Source organism: Danaus plexippus, chromosome 14 (genome assembly GCF_018135715.1).
Source record: "Danaus plexippus chromosome 14, MEX_DaPlex, whole genome shotgun sequence".
NCBI lineage: Eukaryota > Metazoa > Arthropoda > Insecta > Lepidoptera > Nymphalidae > Danaus > Danaus plexippus.
The window spans coordinates 3,143,736-3,164,861 of NC_083546.1; the positions used below are offsets into that span (position 1 = coordinate 3,143,736).

Sequence of the window (21,126 nt, forward strand, 5' to 3'; positions counted from 1 at the left end):
AGTTTTTGGATACTTGGATAATCAAGCCATAAAGTAAATACAATTTTTTGACAAACACTTAATATTTTAAGACTTTGTATGTAGCAAGTAAACTTTAAACTAACTAACTCAAGGCGTGAAATCAGGCACTTTTTTTAAAAATGTAAAAAGTCGCAATAACTTCGACAAACTTTATGGTATAAAACAACATAGACCTACATATACCTCCGATATCTTCGACCCCAAAAGTGAATGTACCTACTGCCTACTCCAATACACACAATCACATCCTTCGTTTATATAAAAGATGTTTTAATTACACACAATACGTTATTATTCAACTGTTTTGCACAAAGGACAAACATGCGTGCTGTAGTTTATACCTCCGTTTTTGTTCTTTTACAGCTGACGTATGCGTCGGCAAGGAGTAAGTGTGATACTCGACTCATAACATGGAATATTTTATTTTTTTCCAAACAAAGTTGGCCAATATCTTTTAAAACTTACATATTTTAAAGAAACAGAAGTTTTCTACTCATTCAGGGTTCTTTACTGTATATTTTTTTACAGTCAATATACCATTCCGCTGCCAAGTTCTGGACTCGGAGTGTACAAAGGCCTTAGTTCAGAATCTTGTTGTTCCTCTATCTGAAACACTTGACCCCATGTACATTGATTCTTTAAGAATTAATCAGGGAGGATTTAACGGTGACTATAGCAATGTTACTGTAACTGGAGGAAGAAACGCTATCATCGATAGTGCCGGGTAAGTAATTTTTTATCATTCACATACTTATATTGATAAAAGTTTATTGCGAGAACTTATTTACAGTAAGCATTGCCAAACCTTGTGTTTCTTTATTGCATAGATTTGACCTCGGTAAACGAGAGATTATGATGCAGTATCATACCGATCTGAAGTTAAAAGGCAGATATAAGTCGAGTCCCATAGATGCGGGAACAGATGTATCGATGTTCATAAGTGAGTATGAGATTTTGTAGAAATTTATCAATCAGAGGACTACAATTATACGACTTTTTTATAATTACTTACATATAAGAAATTTTAAAAATAAACATTAAAGTGAATGTGTGAGAAAGTAACAAAAACAATTTTCGCTGATAGATATCATAAAAACAGTATCTCATACCTCCGTGAGCTAAAAATAAAAGGAAAAATGTCATATAACAACTGATATAAGTTTTTTAAAGTAGATCAAATCAATATGCTGCGATTATTTTGTCTATTAAGATGGAAATAAAATAAAAAGAGCCATAATTTACGCGGACTCTGATAATTCACGTTAATAACTTTTAGATTACTTTAAATCGAACCATTACTTCGTTTCTTCTTCGATGCATTGCTGGATATACATTTGATTGTTCTTTTAAAGAAATCTTTATAAGAAAACTTTTATTTCAGGAAATCTTTATGTAACACTTACAATGCCTTATGAAATCATCCAAACCGCTAATAACAATCGCTTTCTTAATTTGAAGGCATTCAAATATGATTATGAAATCAGAGATAACATCCAATCTCACATAAGAGATTTATACTACCAAGCTTCCAGTAAGTATAATATAATATATTTAAATATCTGAACTCGACATTCACTGTTGATTTCTGTTATTTATTTGTTTCATACTATTGAGTTGTCTTCAATAACGATGTTTTTATTTTTTAATATGCATATACAACATTTTTAAAAATGCCTTTGTTCCAGACGGTGAAGGGTTTGCAGACACTGACCTACAGAACCTCAGATTGATTCCTATTCAATTGGGAAGAAATATGATGGACAAAATAATGGTTAACGTGTTTGAGACTCTGAGAGCATATTTACTTTCCGAACAATTATTGAATTTCTTCATTTATTAGGAAGCTACATTGATGATACTGTTTATGTTTTAAATATTAGACATTTATTAGAAACAAATTTATGAAACACTCCACCTTTATAATGCAGAAATTAAAGTTTCAACATATACAATTTTACTTTTATTTTATCTAGATTTATTTATATTTACATTTACGAGTATGTAAGAACTATTTTTCTATAAATTTCAAGTTAATAACCTTTCCTTTTTTAAAGTTCGAATTTATTTTCAAACATGATTGCCAGTTTATTAGTTTAATCCCTTTTCCTGTTGATAAACTCAGTAAAAAAAAAGTTACTACGTTTTTATAGCGAAGTCTTCAAATTCACTTATTCATAGACATATTTCAAGTGATAAATGAATTATTCATATATAAATAATATACAGGTGTCAAGTTTTTATATAATACCTATTTAATGGGATGTTCAAAATGAATTCACTTAAAATAATGTAGAAGTTATTGTATTATTTTGAAAAGAAAAAAGCAATTAAAGCTTCCAGTACTCGTTCTTAACATACAACACAGACTTACATCATTACGTCTAAGTTTTAATGGAAGAAGTTGCTTTTCTAGTGGAGATAGCTAACACACAACAAGGTTAGTATAATTTTAATGTATTTTTAACATAAATTAAATAGAAATGGGACTTTTGAGACTTGATCAAAGCCTTCCGGTATATTCCGTAGACAAATATATTTTTTTTAACGGTAAAGTGAGATATATAAGATTAAAAAAAAGAACAGTTGCTTCAAGTCGGTTTTAAATGTGATATAAAAAAATTGTTGTATAATATTTTAAATTTAAGAAAGTGATTGATTCAAATAAACATTTCGTAATATGGTTATATGAAAGATATTATAAGAGTTTAAATGAAACTAATATTTTTCGGATAAACTGCGTGTGATTTATTATTGTAAAAAACTACCTACTCCCGACGTTACTACGACGTAAAAAAGTACGTACTCCGAAAAATATTAGTTTCATTTAAATAAATAAAACTCGCGAAAATCTTAGATATTATAAGAGTATTCAAAGAAAAATGTACCTCGTAACCTCTCTGTACTTTGGCGAAAAATAATGTTTCAAGTAAAATAATCATTACTCTTACTGGGTACAATCATATTAATTGTCTATATTTAATAAAATACAATTAGTATAATTAGTAATGACCATAGCAATTAGAAGCAATGTCGTTTTGAACACATTGATTTTTCTAATAGTTGAGCTCGATGCAATCGTAAATCCTGTTTATATCAAGACTATGATCTGAGTTAAAAATGTTTCCTTCTATCGTCATAAAATAATTAGTCATAATTTTCTACGGTTTCTGCTACTAAATTAATAATATTATATTAAAATTTCGAATTCAATTTTATGGATAGCAAGTAATTCTTGGCTTCAGCAAATAAAAATAAGGACGACGCCGTATTTGTAGTTCTATGATAAAATGAAAATCTACTTAATGGGGATGACGTCCTGTGGAGTCAAGAGTTACATTACAATGCAGTCTTCGCAGAATAGTACTTCGCAGAAGTCTATTTTCTGGAAGAGAAGATAAATCTTTTAACATCTTGTGTACCACGTTTGTACTGTCTATAGGGGTATTTATTCTGTTCTTTTTAATAGTTACACGACCTAAGTCATAAATAGATTTACAATTGTGACAAAAGTTCGGAATATTACATTAATTTAAATTAAAACAAATAAACAACTGCTTTGATTGAAATAGAATGTGACATAATTAGAATTATAATTACAATCATCCTTTTTATTAAATGGATCAAATGTCAACCGCAGTCAGGGTATTGTTTTTATAGATACATAACAAATCAAAAGTTAAATTAAGCCACGGCTTCGCATGTTTTCTTCACAAAAAAAGGGTCGAAACCATATTTTTTTAGTTTAATTAAGACAAACAGAAATTTTATCATCAGTTCTCGTTAAACCTATTTTAAGATTAAGCAATAAAATACTGTATTTTTATGTTGATATATAAAAAAAATACGATATTTATTTGTACATAAAAATAAAATAAAAAAGATATACAAATAATGACCAGGAAACTTAATAAATAATTAACTATTTATTTAAATAACAAAAAAAAAAACACGGTCATCGATCTGAATTATTAAACTAGCTATTTTTAGATACTGATGTAGGCTTAATAAATGAAGTAATTTCCTAGGAACTAATACCGTAATTAAGTTTCAAATAAATGCTTCATGAATACCAATTTTTAAAATTAGTAAAATGAATACAGTATAGATCCTTAAGAGGTAGACATTTCACATTACGGACTTTTCTGTAGACCTATATAAGATAAACAATTCCACCATACATTATTTTGTTATATCTCAAAGGATTTAGGCAGAGTTTTCATTAAAAGCTTCCAGATGGCTCATTTTTTCCCGACATATTCAACAAATATGCTTAATACACAAATATATACAAATACATAACAACCTATAAACTACAAACTTCTCGAGAATCACGGTATAGAGTAGTTAAAAACTGTTTTAAAATCAGTGCAGTAGTTTTTGAGTTTATCACGAACAAGCAGACGCGGCGGGGACTGTTTTAGAATATGTATATGTGTTTATATATATATATATATATATTTAGTTATTGAAATTTATATTTATAGTAACTAAGCATATTTGAAAAAAATCGGACTTAATAAAAGCAAGGATTATTATTATCCGCTTGAAATTAATATAAAACTAGTTAATCCATAGTCATAAATGTAAAATAAAAGTAAAATTGTATATGTTGAAACTTTAATTTCTGTGTTATAAAGAAAGGGTGTTTCATAAATTTGTTTCTAATAAATGTCTAATATTTAAAACATAAACAGTATCGTCAATGTAGCTTCCTAATAAATGAAGAAATTCAATAATTGTTCAGAAAGTAAATATGCTCTCAGAGTCTCAAACACGTTAACCATTATTTTGTCCATCATATTTCTTCCCAATTGAATAGGAATCAATCTGAGGTTCTGTAGGTTAGTGTCTGCAAACCCTTCACCGTCTGGAACAAAGGCATTTTTAAAAATGTTGTATATGCATATTAAAAAATAAAAACATCGTTATTGAAGACAACTCAATAGTATGAAACAAGTAAATAACAGAAATCAACAGTGAATGTCGAGTTCAGATATTTAAATATATTATATTATACTTACTGGAAGCTTGGTAGTATAAATCTCTTATGTGAGATTGGATGTTATCTCTGATTTCATAATCATATTTGAAGGCCTTCAAATTAAGAAAGCGATTGTTATTAGCGGTTTGGATGATTTCATAAGGCATTGTAAGTGTTACATAAAGATTTCCTGAAATAAAAGTTTTCTTATAAAGATTTCTTTAAAAGAACAATCGAATGTATATCCAGCAATGCATCGAAGAAGAAACGAAGTAATAGTTAGATTTAAAGTAATCTATTTCAATCTTAATAGACAAAATAATCGCAGTATATTCATTTGATCTTCTTTAAAAAACTTATATCAGTTTTTTCAGTACTTATATTAGTTTTATCAACTTATATCAGTATGAAATACTGTTTTTATGATATCTATCAGCGAAAATTGTTTTTGTTACTTTCTCACACATTCACTTTAATGTTTATTTTTAAAATTTCCTATATTTCAGTAATTACAAAAAAGGCGTATAATTGTAGTCCTCTGATTGATAAATTTCTACAACATCTCATACTCACTTATGAACATCGATACATCTGTTCCCGCATCTATGGGACTCGACTTATATCTGCCTTTTAACTTCAGATCGGTATGATACTGCATCATAATCTCTCGTTTACCGAGGTCAAATCTTTGCAATAAAGAAACACAAGGTTAGGCAATGCTTACTGTAAATAAGTTCTCGCAATAAACTTTTATCAATATAAGTATGTGAATGATAAAAAATTACTTACCCGACACTATCGATGATAGCGTTTCTTCCTCCAGTTACAGTAACATTGCTATAGTCACCGTTAAATCCTCCTTCATTAATTCTTAAAGGATCAATGTACATGGGGTCTAGGGTTTCAGATAGAGGAACAACAAGATTCTGAACTAAGGCCTTTGTACACTCGGAGTCCAGAGCATGGCAGCGGAATGGTATATTGACTATAAAAAAATATACAGTTAAGTTCCCTGAATCAGTAGAAAACTTCTATTTCTTTAAAATATGTAGGTTTTAAAAGATATTGGCCAACTTTGTTGGAAAAAAGTAAAAAAAATCCATGTTATGAGTCGAGTATCACACTTACTCCTTGCCGACGCATATGTCAGGTGTAAAAGAACAAAAACGGAGGTATAAACTACAGCACGCATGTTTGTCCTTTGTGCAAAACAGTTGAATAATAACGTATTGTGTGTAATTAAAACATCTTTTATATAAACGAAGGATGTGATTGTGTGTATTGGAGTAGGCAGTAGGTACATTCACTTTTGGGTTCGAAGATATCGGAGGTATATGTTTGTTTTATACCATAGATTTTTTCGAAGTTACTACTACTTTATACTTTTCTATAAAGAACTTCTATAACGCCATGAGTTATTTTTACTTATTATTATTAAAATATTTTTCATAGATTGATTCATAAGTGAAACATAAATTTTGTCTTTCATCAATGTCATTTAGTTTGAATTCAATAAAAAAATTTAACTTAATTTGATTTGCTATAGAAATCAGATTTTTTTACATGTTACTTTTGACAGTGGATTATAAATCCTAATATGCAATCTTACTACTATTTAATTAATAAATTTTAAATTTTATTTTCTAAGCAACTGTTTTCTCATATATTGTTTTTACTGTTTTTAATTTTAATTTTGGACACAATATTTTTATTTATTTATCATCCATCCTGTTTGCAAATATATATTTAAATTTCTTTAATTGCAAATACAATAGACATGTGTATTATTGTTATCGATATTACTGTACTGTATAAAATTTTTGAAAAAAGACAAATACAAAAGTTAATATAAAAATAAATATATATCAAAATGAAATTATCTAAATAATCATACAAATGCGATTACCGATATTTTTATCCCTTTCTGCATTTTTAATCTGGTAAACTTTAATAACACACTAACATTCACTTATTTTGAAAATCAAAAGAAAAGTGTTTGTCTCCATTAAATCTATATTTAATTCATAACCTGCATTTGCCACGATATGCGGTTAATAGTCTTTTTATACCTCGTTAATAACAAGTTTTAGAGTGTCCTTCATCTTCCGACAAAACTTCGTTGGCATTCCATTATAAATATTGTATTTATTATTATTAAAATTGTTATTAGGTTCAAACTGCCGTATAAGTATATTAGACGTTTGTCCCGTATCCCAGGGAAATCATGTTGCCTTCCCTTGATTATAGAAACATCAACCATTTAACAATTGATTTAATTTAACTCTCTATACTACTAGTGATAATGTTAATAATCATTTACATTTGTAATTATTAGTCAATTGCTATAGATAAATATTTAACACTATTTAAATATTTCATAGTTAGTTCTGATAAAATGTGAGAGTCAATTTGATTGTTTGTTTCGTTTACACTTTTAATTAAATGAACTGATAATTAATAAGATTTTTAGTGGCACGGACACTTTCAAAACGTAACCATGGCCAAAATTATGATTAAATCCTACTAGAGTGTTTACCAGCATATAATAAATTAACAAAATCTTATGCAATAGTCTACTAGTGGTTATAGTATTGCATAAGATATTATAGATATGAAGCTTATAAATAGATATATTACAGCCATAAGTCCTAAAATATTAAAGAAATACAGATGTTGTCCTTCGTTTAAAAGTGTAACTTTCATAACATTGCCTCAATTTTCTTCCCCCATCTATCATATGTAGCATTGCAGATAACAGCTGACTAAGGACAAAGTGCAAGAAGCTGGCTCGAATTCGGATAGACTCATTTTAGCCGACCGTAATATACGTTCAATTATTCGTACAAATACTCAGCAGCATTTTTGTGTTTTTATCAGTTATTGACATAAATTTTGTGTACAGTTTTTAACATTATGCACTGTTATGATTATTTACACTTTGATTATAATCAATAATAATAATTATAATTATAGATAACATATTTTCAAAATATAAACTTCAAACGACATGATTACGAACCAGAAATAAATATTATTTTCTTTATCAGTTTATACAAACAAACGATACATTTTTAATTTTACAAATGTGTTCCGATAATTTCGTATACATTGTATTGAAGCTTACATTGATCAATGTCGATTATGTTAGTGTTTATGGACCTTGAGTTTTTTTTTATGTGAAAGATGGTAAACGAGCAGACGGCCTACTTGATGGGCAGTAATGACAATCGCCCATAGACATCCGCAACATGGATGTTGCGGATGCGTTGCCAATCTTGATTTTTGAGCAAAAGGGAGAGGTGGGAATAAGGAAATGGCAGGAAAGGGTGGGAACGGAGAAACGCAGCCACTAAAGGCTACTTCACGCCTCTCTCTTGTGAGCGGGTGGTACTTCCCCGGTCGAGTCAGCTTATGTTCGAGCTGTGGTAACTTGACCAAAGCTAGGCTCTACCACCTCCCAACTAGGCTCTTAGTTAAAATTTGTATGTATATACATTTATACATGTATTCAACATATGCAGAAATGTGTATGTGTATGTCATGTCTATATGTATGTACTATTTATTGTTGTATTAGTACTATACATAGGAGGCATATAAAATAATTCATTAATACCAATTCACATTAGTATCGAAGTTCAGGTTTTTATACTCCGTACTGCAGTATCCTCAGAAATAATAAGACTTTTATAGTTCTGCATAATACATTTCTTTGCAATGGTCTCGTATATTGTGGCATTATGTGTTGGCCCTTTTATAATGTACATATCTCTACATTAAAACGAATTAGAACGTTTTGTGTGGCATCCCACTTTTAAATGTGGTGGTAAGTTTGTTATATAATTTGTGAAAGTTAAAGATTTCAGTATGAAAAACACTTTAATACGCACCTAGTCTGCTCTAATTAACTTATTAGCTTTGATGTTTTAGCGGGATCAATTTAATTTGGTTAGTTTCTCAGCAAAAAATTCTAAATTGTATTAATTTATTAAAAGCACATCTTAATAAGAACATAAAAATTCACAGTAATATTTAGTCTTAAGTTCAACTACAGTTTCCAGGAAAACTAAAAAAATACTATAATGAAAATATATACCTACTATAATTTATAAACTATACCTAACATTACCTCATTTTAAGATAACAAAGTCATATTCCTTGGATTGAGAATGTTTTGGTTTCGAAGTAGTAGCTAAGTAGAAGTTTCCACGACCAAGTCTTGGCTCTGAGGAGTCCGCAACGTCACACGTTTTATAAAATCTTATCATACAACGGTGTTGAGGCGGCGCGGGCGATGTTAGTTCAATTTTTAAATAAAAGTTTGTCGTGCATAGCAGCTACAAAAATATTCATGTTAGTATATTTAGTAAACCAAATTTATCGATAGGATTCTTATAACACATTTTTTGAAATATTGTTGCGTTGCTGTAATAAACCTTAAAAAATAGCCATTAAAATATAATTGTCCCATGCAATTTAGATAAAGTTATTTTAAATAATACTATTACTAAATATAAACTTATTTTTCACGTGTTCTTTAAAAAAATCAAATAAATAAAAAAAAAAACAACTCTTTAGTTTTTAATTACCCATTAAAAATTTTCAATAATAAATAGTTTTCTCTCGTTACTATATTTTATAAAATGAGAGTTTAAAATTTCTCTGACTAAAGAAGACAAAATTATTTCGCAACAGCGACGATAATGCTTGATTATTCGGTGGTAAAATTATTATTCTTTGGTAAAATTATTTCACAAAAAATTGATATTTCCATACGTATGTGTGTGCTATAGCTGTTCATTTAAAACAATTATTCATGTTTATAATGGTTGTTTCTTAATAGCATTTTTATTCCTTCTCGTAATAAAAACAGATGTTAAAAAATTCTAAGTATGAGAACACTTTCCAGAGACATATTTTTTGTACCAATCCGCGTTCTATGTATCCGATAATAATCCTCAGTAGAGCCTTCACCCGCAAGGATATAAATCTAGATTTTCTTACTACACATACCAACAATAGTTTATTAAAATAATTCTAAGAATAATGTAAAGAGTACACATTAATATTCGGAATATTTTCATAAATAAACTATTTAAGCATGAGTCTTCACAAAAAAACTTCAGTTACAGTTAGGTTATAGTCAGAATTACAGAGCATGGTACACTTGTTATAAACAATTACACTTTATTTAAATTTATAAAGAAAATGAAGCACGTACGGATCCATGTGGAAACAATTTCTTTAACGGATGTTCAGATAAATTAATATTTTTATTAAAACATAATGAATGCTTTACTTCCGATTGCTCTTTGAGACACCATATACGTTGTAGTGATTTAATCTGTATATGGAAGTTTGATAATTATTTATTTGCACAGCTCTAAACAAATCACGTAAAAAAATATGTTGACATTATTGTTATAAACCTTAAGTGATATAACTTCTTTTTATTAAAGCTGAATTTGAATATAAATCAAAATTTTAGAAATATTTAAGTGTTAATTTGCAACGGTTAAAATACCATTACATTAAAGTAACTATATATCCCTAAAAAGATTCTTTAGAAATAAATGCAGAGTACTATTTTATAGAATATTATAACAAAACATGTCTATGTTTATAGGACTTTGCGTTAAATTAAATTCAACATCAAATATTTTTAAATTTTTAATAGTTTACGAATACCTTTTACTACAGACAAATTCAACTCATTCAATATCAAGCATTGCTAAATAGTATATATAAATATATAAAAGAACAAAGTAATAACTTTAATAAAAATATTATGATAGCGTCTTGAACTATAAGGAATACTTTTGTATTATTTTGTTAGCATTAACAGAACAGTAGTACATTCTATAAATAAATGACCTCCACGTTATTATCATTTATTTACACGTATTTTATCTTTTAATGCCTTCTTATGGGTGCACCAAATAAATAGAAAAAAAATTTAAACTTTTTCTAAAAGATTTCTTCTTTACCAAAAATAAAAAATTTAATTAACTTTTGAACACTCGTCTTGTTTTTAAGCCTTTAAATAATTTTAAAATTATTTCAACTAGTTAAAACGAAAATATTGTTATTTAAAATTATATACGCAAAATAATAACGTAGTAAATATTGAAACCTTGCTTTCCAAAATTAATGTACCATAAAAATAATTTATCACAAAACATATACGACTAATCCTTCGGAAGTTCAAATGATTGTGTTAACTAAATTAAGGAACTAATAAGTCAAGAGCCTCTAAAAAGATTACGATATAAATAGCTACAAAGATGGCAATCAAGAATACTTTGCTAAAACTTTACTTTTCTCATCAGTTCAAAATTTATAAGTTTAATAAAATCTGTATACACGGTACTAAAAATAGAGAAAGTGTTAAAAATTTTAATAATCTTTTTAACATTCGGCTTGTTTTTAAGCCTATAAACCTTTAAATAATTTTAAGATTATTCCAACTAGTTAAAACGAAAATATTGTTATTTAAAATTATATACGCAAAATAATAATGTAGTAAATATTGAAACCTTGCTTTCCAAAAATAATGTACTATAATAATAATTTATCACAAAACATATATGACGAATTCTTCGGAAGTTCAAATGAATGTGTTAACTAAATTAAGGAACTAATAAGTCAAGAACCTCTAAAAAGATTATGATATAAAAGCAACAAAGATGGCAAGCCATCAAGAATACTTTGCAAATACTTTACTTTTCTCATCACTTCAACAATCATTATATGTCAACTGAGAATCCATGTATGTCTGCATATAAAATATTAACTGAAAGCATGCAAGGTATAAAGCGTAATGTTGTTATGCGTCATCAAAACAATAACAATTATTTTACTATTCCTGGATTTAAAAAAAAAACAGTTTCACTTGTAAAATATTTTTGTGCACCGATTTCAAAATGTGACGATTCATCGAGCGGGGTAAGAAGCCATCTGCTTTTAAACATAATTATTTTTGCTTATTAAATTTACATGTGGTGGTGGCCTGAAGGTTTAAAGGCTGCCTACCATGCCTGAGGACGCGGGTTCGAAGCCTGGCAAGTACCAATGTGATCTTTAGTCATATGTACTTTCTAAGAGTATTTAAACACCACTGGCCGGAACAGGCGACAGCAAGCCTTTGGGGTCTCTACATATCCCCAAAAAAGTGCTGGTGCAGAAGGCAAGGGGAAACCACTGCAACTATCTCTTCCCATGAAAGTCATCATGTATCACGGATCACTGATACGTGATGACCACGACGAGTCTGCAAAGACTCTTGCAACGATGAAGAAGAAGAAGAATTAAATTTGTAAAAAAACATTTATTTAATTTAATCAAACATATAACAAAAACATTTATATTAAAATTTAGATTAAAATTAAATCTATTTTCTTAATTATGAAGAAAAAAGTATTTTTTGTCGTTTTACACTTCATGTTAAATTCTTGTGACAAAACCTCTCGAATCAATTAAGTATTTTACTTTTAATCTTCATCTTCAAATTTCATTTTTAAAGCTGTAAATCTTGTAAAGGTTTGGATCTCATAAATGTTGCTAGAGCGTTGAATACTTTCGGGTTAACGTCGTCAAAAATCATAGGCCCAAACACTTGAATTACAAGCCTCCAGTTTTCAACAAAGTAAGTGTGAATATGGTCACCTGAATAAATACAAATATTTAGATCTGATATCGGATTTACATTATTCCGAAAACATGACAACAATATCAAATTGTGGTCATGTGAAATCTATATTTATATAAAACACAATTTCGTAAAAAGTAGAGACGTGCATAACTGTATATGTGAATTTCAACTTTCTTTAAAACAACGAACCAAATTATTCGAGAATAATAATAATAAAAAAATATTTTTATAAATTTATTAAGAGCGCTCATATACTCATAAACCTGTTCAATATTACAATTTGTAGATCAACGTTATAACATTTTTAAATTCGTTTATTCTTGGTCGTATGATAAACGAAAAATCATTATACACCTACAGATCATAATTTCGATAGCAATTAATTAATTTCTGAATGCTGACTCGATTTTTAGTTTAAAATTTAAATACATTTGAAAACTTTTTTTTCATACTTACTTTTTTCTTGATCTCCATAGTATAAGTTACTAAAATTGAAATTCGCACTATCTTTCACATCAAAATCATAAGTAAAATTTTTTAAATCCATAAAACTTCTATTGAGAGAATCAAGATATATTTCAAAAGGCATGATCATAACAATATTCGTATTATCTGAAAAATAAACATTTATTATTCTATTATGTAAAAATTTCGATTAAGAAACAATATTTAACGTTTTTTTAATTCTTTTAATAATATAAATGGGTGTAATGTGCACGAATATAACGGTAATATAATATTGGACTGATGGCCCATTCCAATGTCACATCGTTTAAATTATAGCACTTATACGATAGTCGTCGTTAACATATAGTTTCAAATTGGTTCGAAATATCGGAATATCCTCGATGTCTTAGTTATCAAAGTCAGAATAAAAACATTTACAATACAATTATTTGTCCAGTAAGAAGAATAACCAAGCGACTCGTCGTACAATGGTAGCTTTATATAAACTAATACAAAGAATCTAATAAAGTTGATTCTTATTCCTTTATTAAATAGAGTATTGTTTTAAAACTCACTCATTGTAATCTCCATATTACCTTCTCCAGAAATAGGCATTTTAAACAAAAGTCCATCCATTTTGTATTGACCCTTTAATTTAAAATCCGAGTGAAATACTAATCGCATTACGTTTGAAGCCATATCTATTCTGGAATATAAACGTATTATAGATTTATTGTATTTTAACTCGCAATTTTATTCAATTCAAATCAATAAGTCGAAATGTACACGGAATTAATTTGTTTTTTTTTGCCTAACCTACCTTAATTCGTCTATAACTAAATCTTTAAATCCTTCATTCCTTACAGCTAGTGCCTCAAATATCAAACCAACTTTTTCCTTTTGGAGGTGTTCAATACACAAAGGTTCCAACTTTTCGGTAGGAACATCTTCTAAGCCCTTTACAAAAACAGACACATTTTCTTGAGCCCTTGCAGTAAGGCAAAGCGTATCGGTTATATAACATTTTCTTGGTTTCACTAGTGACTCTGAAATATCAAATTAAATTATATGAAAATAAAACATTAAATAATTAATGAGATCTGAGATTTTCGCGAGTTTTATTCATTTAAACTAAATATAATATTTAAACTACATACTCCCGACGTTTCGGTTACTTTTCAGCAACCGTGATCACGGGCAGACGAGATGTGAGGCACATCTCGTCTCGACAGTTTTTTACAAAAATAAATCACGCGTAGTTTATCCGAAAAATACTAGTTTCATTTAAATTAAATAATTAATTAGAGAATACTCACGAGAAATAAAAACTAGCTGAACTATAATTTGAAAAAATAATTTAAAGAACCTCATAATTTAAATGAGATTATACTAGTTGCAACAGTCAACGCAAATATTACCAAAATAATTGACACTCATACTTTATATAGATAATTCCTTAATGTTTTAAAATATATAAAAAATAAAAATCTCAGTAGAGTTTTTGTGTATACTAAAATGTTTATCGAATTGGTTCTATTTTAAAATTTGTTTAAATTTCATTTGCATTCTTTTTTTTAGCAATATAAAGCACTTAAAAATAATTATGTACAACTTTTTATTATTTTAAGTTAACTGACATATTTTTGTACGAATAATCATTAAATATTGGTCTTTGAATAATTTATTTTAAATACCTAAATAATAGAATATAATATTTTTGTTAATTAATAATTCATATTAATACAAACTCAAGAAGAATTTGTAAAATAATATCATTAATCAGGTACATTAGTAAAATAAGAAAAATTGAGTTATTAAGTTTCCAGGACTCCCACTTATAACATATACTCAGAGAGTACAATTTTTTTTTTTTTAAATAAATATTTAGCATTAAATAGTATTTTTTTGTCTATACTTGTTTAAAAATATCACCAATACCCATTTACAATTTTTAAAATGATGAGATGTTTTGTTATACTAGAAATAGTCCCAGGATTTTAATTTTATTTTTTCCAGCTTTACAAAATTTCTTTTTCCTAGCGTGAAGAGCTATACAATAACAATTTTTAACCATTTATACTCATGAAAGTTCTAATAGAAACAAACAGTGAGTAGAAAAATTTCAATAATTTTTATTAAAATTTCTATTTCCTTTACACTAGCAGTGAATAGACTCAAATAAAGACAACGTAAAAAAGAAAAAAAAGTCAATAGAAAAATCTATTGAAAACATCATAATAGACACAGTTTGAATCCGTCTCATGAATTTTACTCTTTCTGCATTTATAAGATTTAGTTCACAAACTATTGATTTTCAATTGCGCCGGAAACTAATACCCACAATTAAAAGGATTATTACAAATTTTTTCTTCACATACTCAGGCTATACTATACCACTATACTACAGTATAGTAGTACTTCAAACGATGGTAATAGATAAGTGTGGTAAAAATAAGGATGAAACTCTAACCTCTGAAAATCCATCTACATTCTTGCAAAACTCAAACGTTCTTCTGACATTGTAGTCATAAAAAAAATTGTTAATACACGCTGTACATCGCTGCTATAAAAGTAATTATAAAGAACTTTTTTATCCCTTTCACTTCAGATTGAAAACCCTTAAAAACATCTCAAAACTTTTTATAAAATTATTTAGACGTTTCGATAAAAATAGCAAAAACATATAATTGCTTCACAACACACAATTATAGGAACTGTATTTTAACACAATGTCAAAAACAAGATCTAAAATAAATTCATCTTAAATTCTGTTTGGTATACAATTATCTTGTTTTTAATTTTATTTATTAGCAAATAATTGCATGTTCTTTTAAAATATTCGATACAATTTCATTATTATTTTTTCACACCATTTCAAAAACAAAAATTTTACATAACCTTAAAACAGCGCTGTTAACTTGAATGACTGAAATGGTTGTTAATGAATATGAATTGTTAATGAATTGTAAAATTATAATTTTAGCCTAAAACAAAATAAGCTTATGAACGTGGAAGCATTGTTAAAAAATTAAGATAATCACTCGTGTTTAAGGAAAAGAAAGATATTTAAAATTTTACCATTACTTGTACGTCACTTCAAAGTTACATCGACTTTTGGACCACGAAGTGCTGAAAACGCGAACTATGAGCGGCCGGACTCTAACAATAAGCCGTCTAAAAGGTAAATTTAATGATTGTCATAAAGCTGACAGTTATGAGGAAAAAAACATAAGGTTAAATGAAACCATTACTTTCTTAGTATTATCTAGAAGGAACCTCATGGCAGATATTTTGATTAGAAAACTTTGATAAATATATTTTTCTTAAAAGAGTAAAAGCCTGAAATTAGACAAACTTATTGCAACTTTTTCAAATGCGCGACATATTTGCTGTATAGGAGGAAAATTATTTGCCCTCTTGTATTATCCTCAAGAAAGCAAATAATGATGAAAAAGAAAGAAAAAAGGTGTTGAATTTCACATTCTCTTTAAAAAGTATCCTATACCTACTTAAAATTACCATAAATTGTGTATTAAGACAAAATATCAAAAGAAAATATTTACGTACGCAAAATAAAAAAATATATAGTGGAGTTCCAGCAGGTAGGATACTAGAAATTTTTAATTAAATATATTTTTACTTTCTAAAATCTATATTAGTCCAAACATTGTGAAATACGTAAAGTAGATTCATGGGTAAATTGTACATTCTGTTTATTTTTTTTTTAGTTTTTGTTAATAACTCTAAGAAAAAAAATATATTGAATTTATTATAATGATTTTTTTATTAAACTGTAAGTTAGCTGTTTTATTATATTTGACGTAATCAATGATTTTTTTTGTAACTAAAAAAACATGTATATATAAAAGTTTTTTGAATCTACGAGACAGCCAGGGCAATTTCATGCAGGGACAGGACCTTCAACAGTGGCTGAGACTTACGACCCAGCGGTTGTTTTAAGGGACCCCTATCTAATGCGCGTAAAACACTCACCTTCACCGTCCAAGCTCCTCTCTGTACCTAATCAAATTTGAAAGAAACCCTCTAGGGTTGCCTTCTAGGTTCTTCTAGGTGCGTCTAAGAATGAATTGATGATAGTTCTGGACAGGCCCAAGTCTTTCAGTAGATTGTAAAGAGATTTCGATACCTTTCGATCTCACTTCTACCGCGTACAAATTTACGACGAAACCTATTCTTTTAAGATTAAGATGCGCCATTTTAGTACTAAAGGGATGCAAAAATCTCCTATGATTAACCACTCGTTCTGCATTTCTAAACTCATTGTATGAATCTTATATTTAGCACTCTCGTCTTCCCAAACAAAAATCTTTAATATTTCCGTATCTTGGGCCTTCCCATTTAATCCTAACCCTGTAACTTTGTGCTCCTATCAAAAACTGTTTATGGAATTGAAGTCTTAAGGATAAAATATTTTTTTAATAATATGTCGCAACATATGCATTCCAATATGGTAGAGCGTTAATGATCAATTTGTGAATAAATACAGTTGTAGAGTAGTACACTTGGAGTTCTATGCATCCATAATTAAAGATATGATTAACTTAGAACCGGTTTACTATTCGTATGCTGGCACGGGTTATTGCCATTAGGTAGTCCCACAGGCTAAAGATTTCAATCATTCAAGTAGCCTCATGAATATGAGTGACTCGTTGATTGCTTTGTCCTGTTGCCCTCAGTAACTTTCATGTAATAAATATAAATATGAAATTGAAACTCTTTACGCTATAATTCTAAAAGTAGTCGTTCCACCAAGACAAGATTACTTTGATCAACTGTTCTCGGTCAATCGTAACTCATTTAAAATTTTGTCGTCGGTAACTATGTACAATTATATGTCAAAGGGCATTTATCACTAGACCAGAGCGAAGACATGCTTCTACTCATGTAATATATTACCGAAAGTTGACTTTGTATTGACTTTGACCAAACAATTGCGAAAATTTTCCTGTAATATGCACAAAAAACTATGATAGGTTAAACTTATTATTGTTTATTATATTGTTGAAATATGTATATCAATCTTCATAATGTTCCAACATCAATGATTTAACATTATTGGATGTAAGTATAAAGTCATTTAAAAAATGATTTAATATTCACCTCTGTAGTTATGAGGCTAAAAAACGTTCACATTGATTAAAGTTAAAACATATGGTTTCTCTCATTGCACTCCGATGATAAAGGACTCCAGAGCCACTTCATAAATGATTTGAATGTTCATTATAAAATTCTCAGTTACATATTTTTACTCATATTCTCAATAGACAGAACGAACATTCACAGAGGTTCATTATGTCATTTGATTTAGCTTTTGGAGAAGTTGATAAAGATGGCAGACCACTTGCAGATTATATATACAATTCCGCCACGTCACAACTCATTTTGTATACAGAAAATATATGTATATGTGTGTAAAAACGTAATACTGCTTCTTTTCACAAGATTTGTTAAAGAAGGAAACAAAACAATAAGATTAATTGATCGCAAAAGGAACTGTTTATTTTAATCGGTATACCGCTTAAACATTTTTTCGTTATTTTCTTTTGATTAGGTAAATTTCTGATAGCAAATGATAAAATTGTAATAATCTTATTACTGATTTCATCAATGATTTAAGGAAAATTATACCTATCAGCTCTGTTCTCATGATGTTTGTGTAAAAAAATTTAAAACTATCAAACATTCCTGAATTTTTGTATACATAAGTTTATGAGTTGATTGATTTATAAGTTTTATAAGTATGTAGTCTTTATTTTTAGTTATTTCTTCTTTACAAAGAAATATTAAATAACTGTACAATAAGAACAGAAAAAAAGATATAAACTTTTGCTATAAAAATTTATTCAGAAAATAATTAGAAAAATTAATTGCCACCATGCCACATTACTCGACCATTGATTTATTATAGTCACTTATTTACATTCCAAATCTTCATATGTATCATTTTATAAGAGCAAGTCATTCAAAGGTCTTGAACGCATAAACGTAGCAATTGCGTTATATACTTTGAAGACAGCGTCGTCCAAAATAAGAGGTCCAAAGACTTGAGTAATAGCCTTCCAGTTGTTGTTCAAAAAGTTATGGACAAAGTCACCTAGAAGCAATATAAATTAATACCCAAGGTTAATCGTATTGGATATAAAATTTTTGCTCTTTGTATTTACAGCAAACATTTTAAGACTATGTGACTAGCTTATTTAAAATTTCACAATTATCATTTATCTTGAATAGGTACTTACTTTTTTCTTGGTCTCCATAGTACAGGTTTGTAAGCCTGAATTCTCCGCCGTCTTTTACGTTGAAATTGTACGTATAATTCTTCAAGTTCATGAACGTTGTGCCATATGCGTCAACAAGTAAATCAAATGGCATTTTTAAATCAACTTGTAGGTTTCCTAAAACATACATTTACATACTTCCATAAATTGTCAATTGAAGTTTAATGACAAATATACATATTGCGTATATTATATTATGTCTAAGCGCAGATTTATTAATTAGATTTTAAGGTTACTACTTCCAAGACGCTGGATATCATATTATAGGAAATAGACGTATAGAAACAAGTATATAATCTTCGCAACTGTAAACAAACTTACAAAATTTTGTATTGTTATTATATAATATTATTTAAGTGCCACTCATATTACAATTGTGAAAGTTATTATTTATTTTTATACTATTAAATGACTTCAACAATAACGAACTAATGAGAATATGATTTTATGGGTAAACAAATTTTATATAAATAACAAGTAAGAGTAGTAAGAAGTAAGTAACTCTTTTTCTGTCCTAAGATTACAGCCAAATGGAAGATAAAAGTGCCTATTAAAACAAGTGTAGGTAATATATTGATCAAGGAATCAGTAACATACTCTCTACAGTGACCAAATCTCCTTCGCCACAAATTGGTATCGTGAACAGATTACCATCGAGTTTATAGTTACTCTGTATAGAGATTGGATCTAAATGAAATTCCAATCTCATTAACCTTGAATTCATGTCAATACTGCAACAAAGAAAAATTATTTTCTAAAACAAAATATAGACAAAAATATATATATCTATTAGTATTTGCCAAACATTTTTTTAAGTAAGCGTGAATTTAAATGAATATAATTAAATGAAACGCTTAAATAGTCGGTATATAATACTTCAAAGAACTGTTGCTTAAAATACATATCTACATACCTAATTTCATCAATAATTGACTTTGCCAAACCGTCTATCCGTAAATTCTTTCCCTCAAATTTTAAACCTGCTAAGTCTCTTTTAACATAATCGATGCACATTGGGTCAAGTCTTTCAATGTTTAAGTCTGGCAAACCCTGTACAAATAGAGCGACGTTTTCTTGTGCTCTTGCAGTAAGACATTTAGTGTCAATCGCAAAACACCTTGACTCCAGAGGTGAGGCTATAATGTCAATGATGAAACGTCATTAAAATGTTTCAGTAAATATTAAACTATTTATATATATACTTACAAGAAATGTATAATAATTGTAAAATATTAAGAAACACTAATAGAACAGCCTTCATTTTGACCGATAATCAAAAAAATATGTGGATAATAATAAAGAAGGTTTTACTGTCTGTAACACTGGATGCAAAAATTCTGAACAGTGTTAAGCAAATAATGGTTTATATATCCTTATTTTAGTGTATCTTAATCTTAACAGGATGGACAGGTTTCAAATACGAACAAAAAATTAAACATCGCTGTAGTATATTTCAAGCTTTTAAATTTTTAATGATTTAAAAGTTCAATAAGGAAGTAAATTATGTCTTATTAAGAGATATGTATCATGCGATATACTTTTTTATAGTGCCTCTAAAATATATATATATGTATGAATTTTATATAATAAAAGTAATTATAACTGATTGCATTCAATTTTACAGAAGAAATTATTATGTACATACTTTCAAACTAACCCAAAGATTTAACAACTTTTCACATCTCATTAATATTTTTTAATAGAAAGCAGCCAACCACAATGCTTTTA

The 21,126-nt window shown here is 28.2% G+C and overlaps 4 protein-coding genes across 4 annotated transcripts; 1 reads left to right on the top strand and 3 right to left on the bottom strand.

Annotated features, from left to right (window-relative positions):
- The first annotated feature begins 342 nt into the window (after positions 1 to 342).
- LOC133319188 (uncharacterized) lies at positions 343 to 1,928 on the top strand. The gene is made up of 5 exons (XM_061522648.1): positions 343 to 406; positions 550 to 745; positions 849 to 961; positions 1,403 to 1,552; positions 1,707 to 1,928. The coding sequence occupies exons 1-5, from the start codon at positions 343 to 345 to the stop codon at positions 1,859 to 1,861; spliced, it is 678 nt and encodes a 225-aa protein (XP_061378632.1). The 3' UTR covers positions 1,862 to 1,928.
- Positions 1,929 to 4,733: 2,805 nt separating this feature from the next.
- LOC116769847 (uncharacterized) lies at positions 4,734 to 6,200 on the bottom strand. The gene is made up of 5 exons (XM_032661046.2): positions 6,131 to 6,200; positions 5,792 to 5,987; positions 5,576 to 5,688; positions 5,043 to 5,192; positions 4,734 to 4,888 (listed from the first exon to the last, which is right to left on the bottom strand). Exons 1-5 carry the CDS (start codon positions 6,192 to 6,194, stop codon positions 4,734 to 4,736), a joined length of 678 nt encoding a protein of 225 aa, XP_032516937.2. The 5' UTR covers positions 6,195 to 6,200.
- Positions 6,201 to 12,517: 6,317 nt separating this feature from the next.
- LOC116769799 (uncharacterized) lies at positions 12,518 to 17,316 on the bottom strand. The gene is made up of 5 exons (XM_061522649.1): positions 17,247 to 17,316; positions 13,920 to 14,145; positions 13,696 to 13,805; positions 13,109 to 13,264; positions 12,518 to 12,666 (listed from the first exon to the last, which is right to left on the bottom strand). Exons 1-5 carry the CDS (start codon positions 17,314 to 17,316, stop codon positions 12,518 to 12,520), a joined length of 711 nt encoding a protein of 236 aa, XP_061378633.1.
- Positions 17,317 to 18,943: 1,627 nt separating this feature from the next.
- Positions 18,944 to 20,701, bottom strand: LOC116769637 (uncharacterized). Its single transcript, XM_032660778.2, has 5 exons — positions 20,605 to 20,701; positions 20,312 to 20,534; positions 19,996 to 20,129; positions 19,360 to 19,515; positions 18,944 to 19,214 (listed from the first exon to the last, which is right to left on the bottom strand). Exons 1-5 carry the CDS (start codon positions 20,657 to 20,659, stop codon positions 19,066 to 19,068), a joined length of 717 nt encoding a protein of 238 aa, XP_032516669.1. The 5' UTR covers positions 20,660 to 20,701; the 3' UTR covers positions 18,944 to 19,065.
- Positions 20,702 to 21,126: the final 425 nt, after the last annotated feature.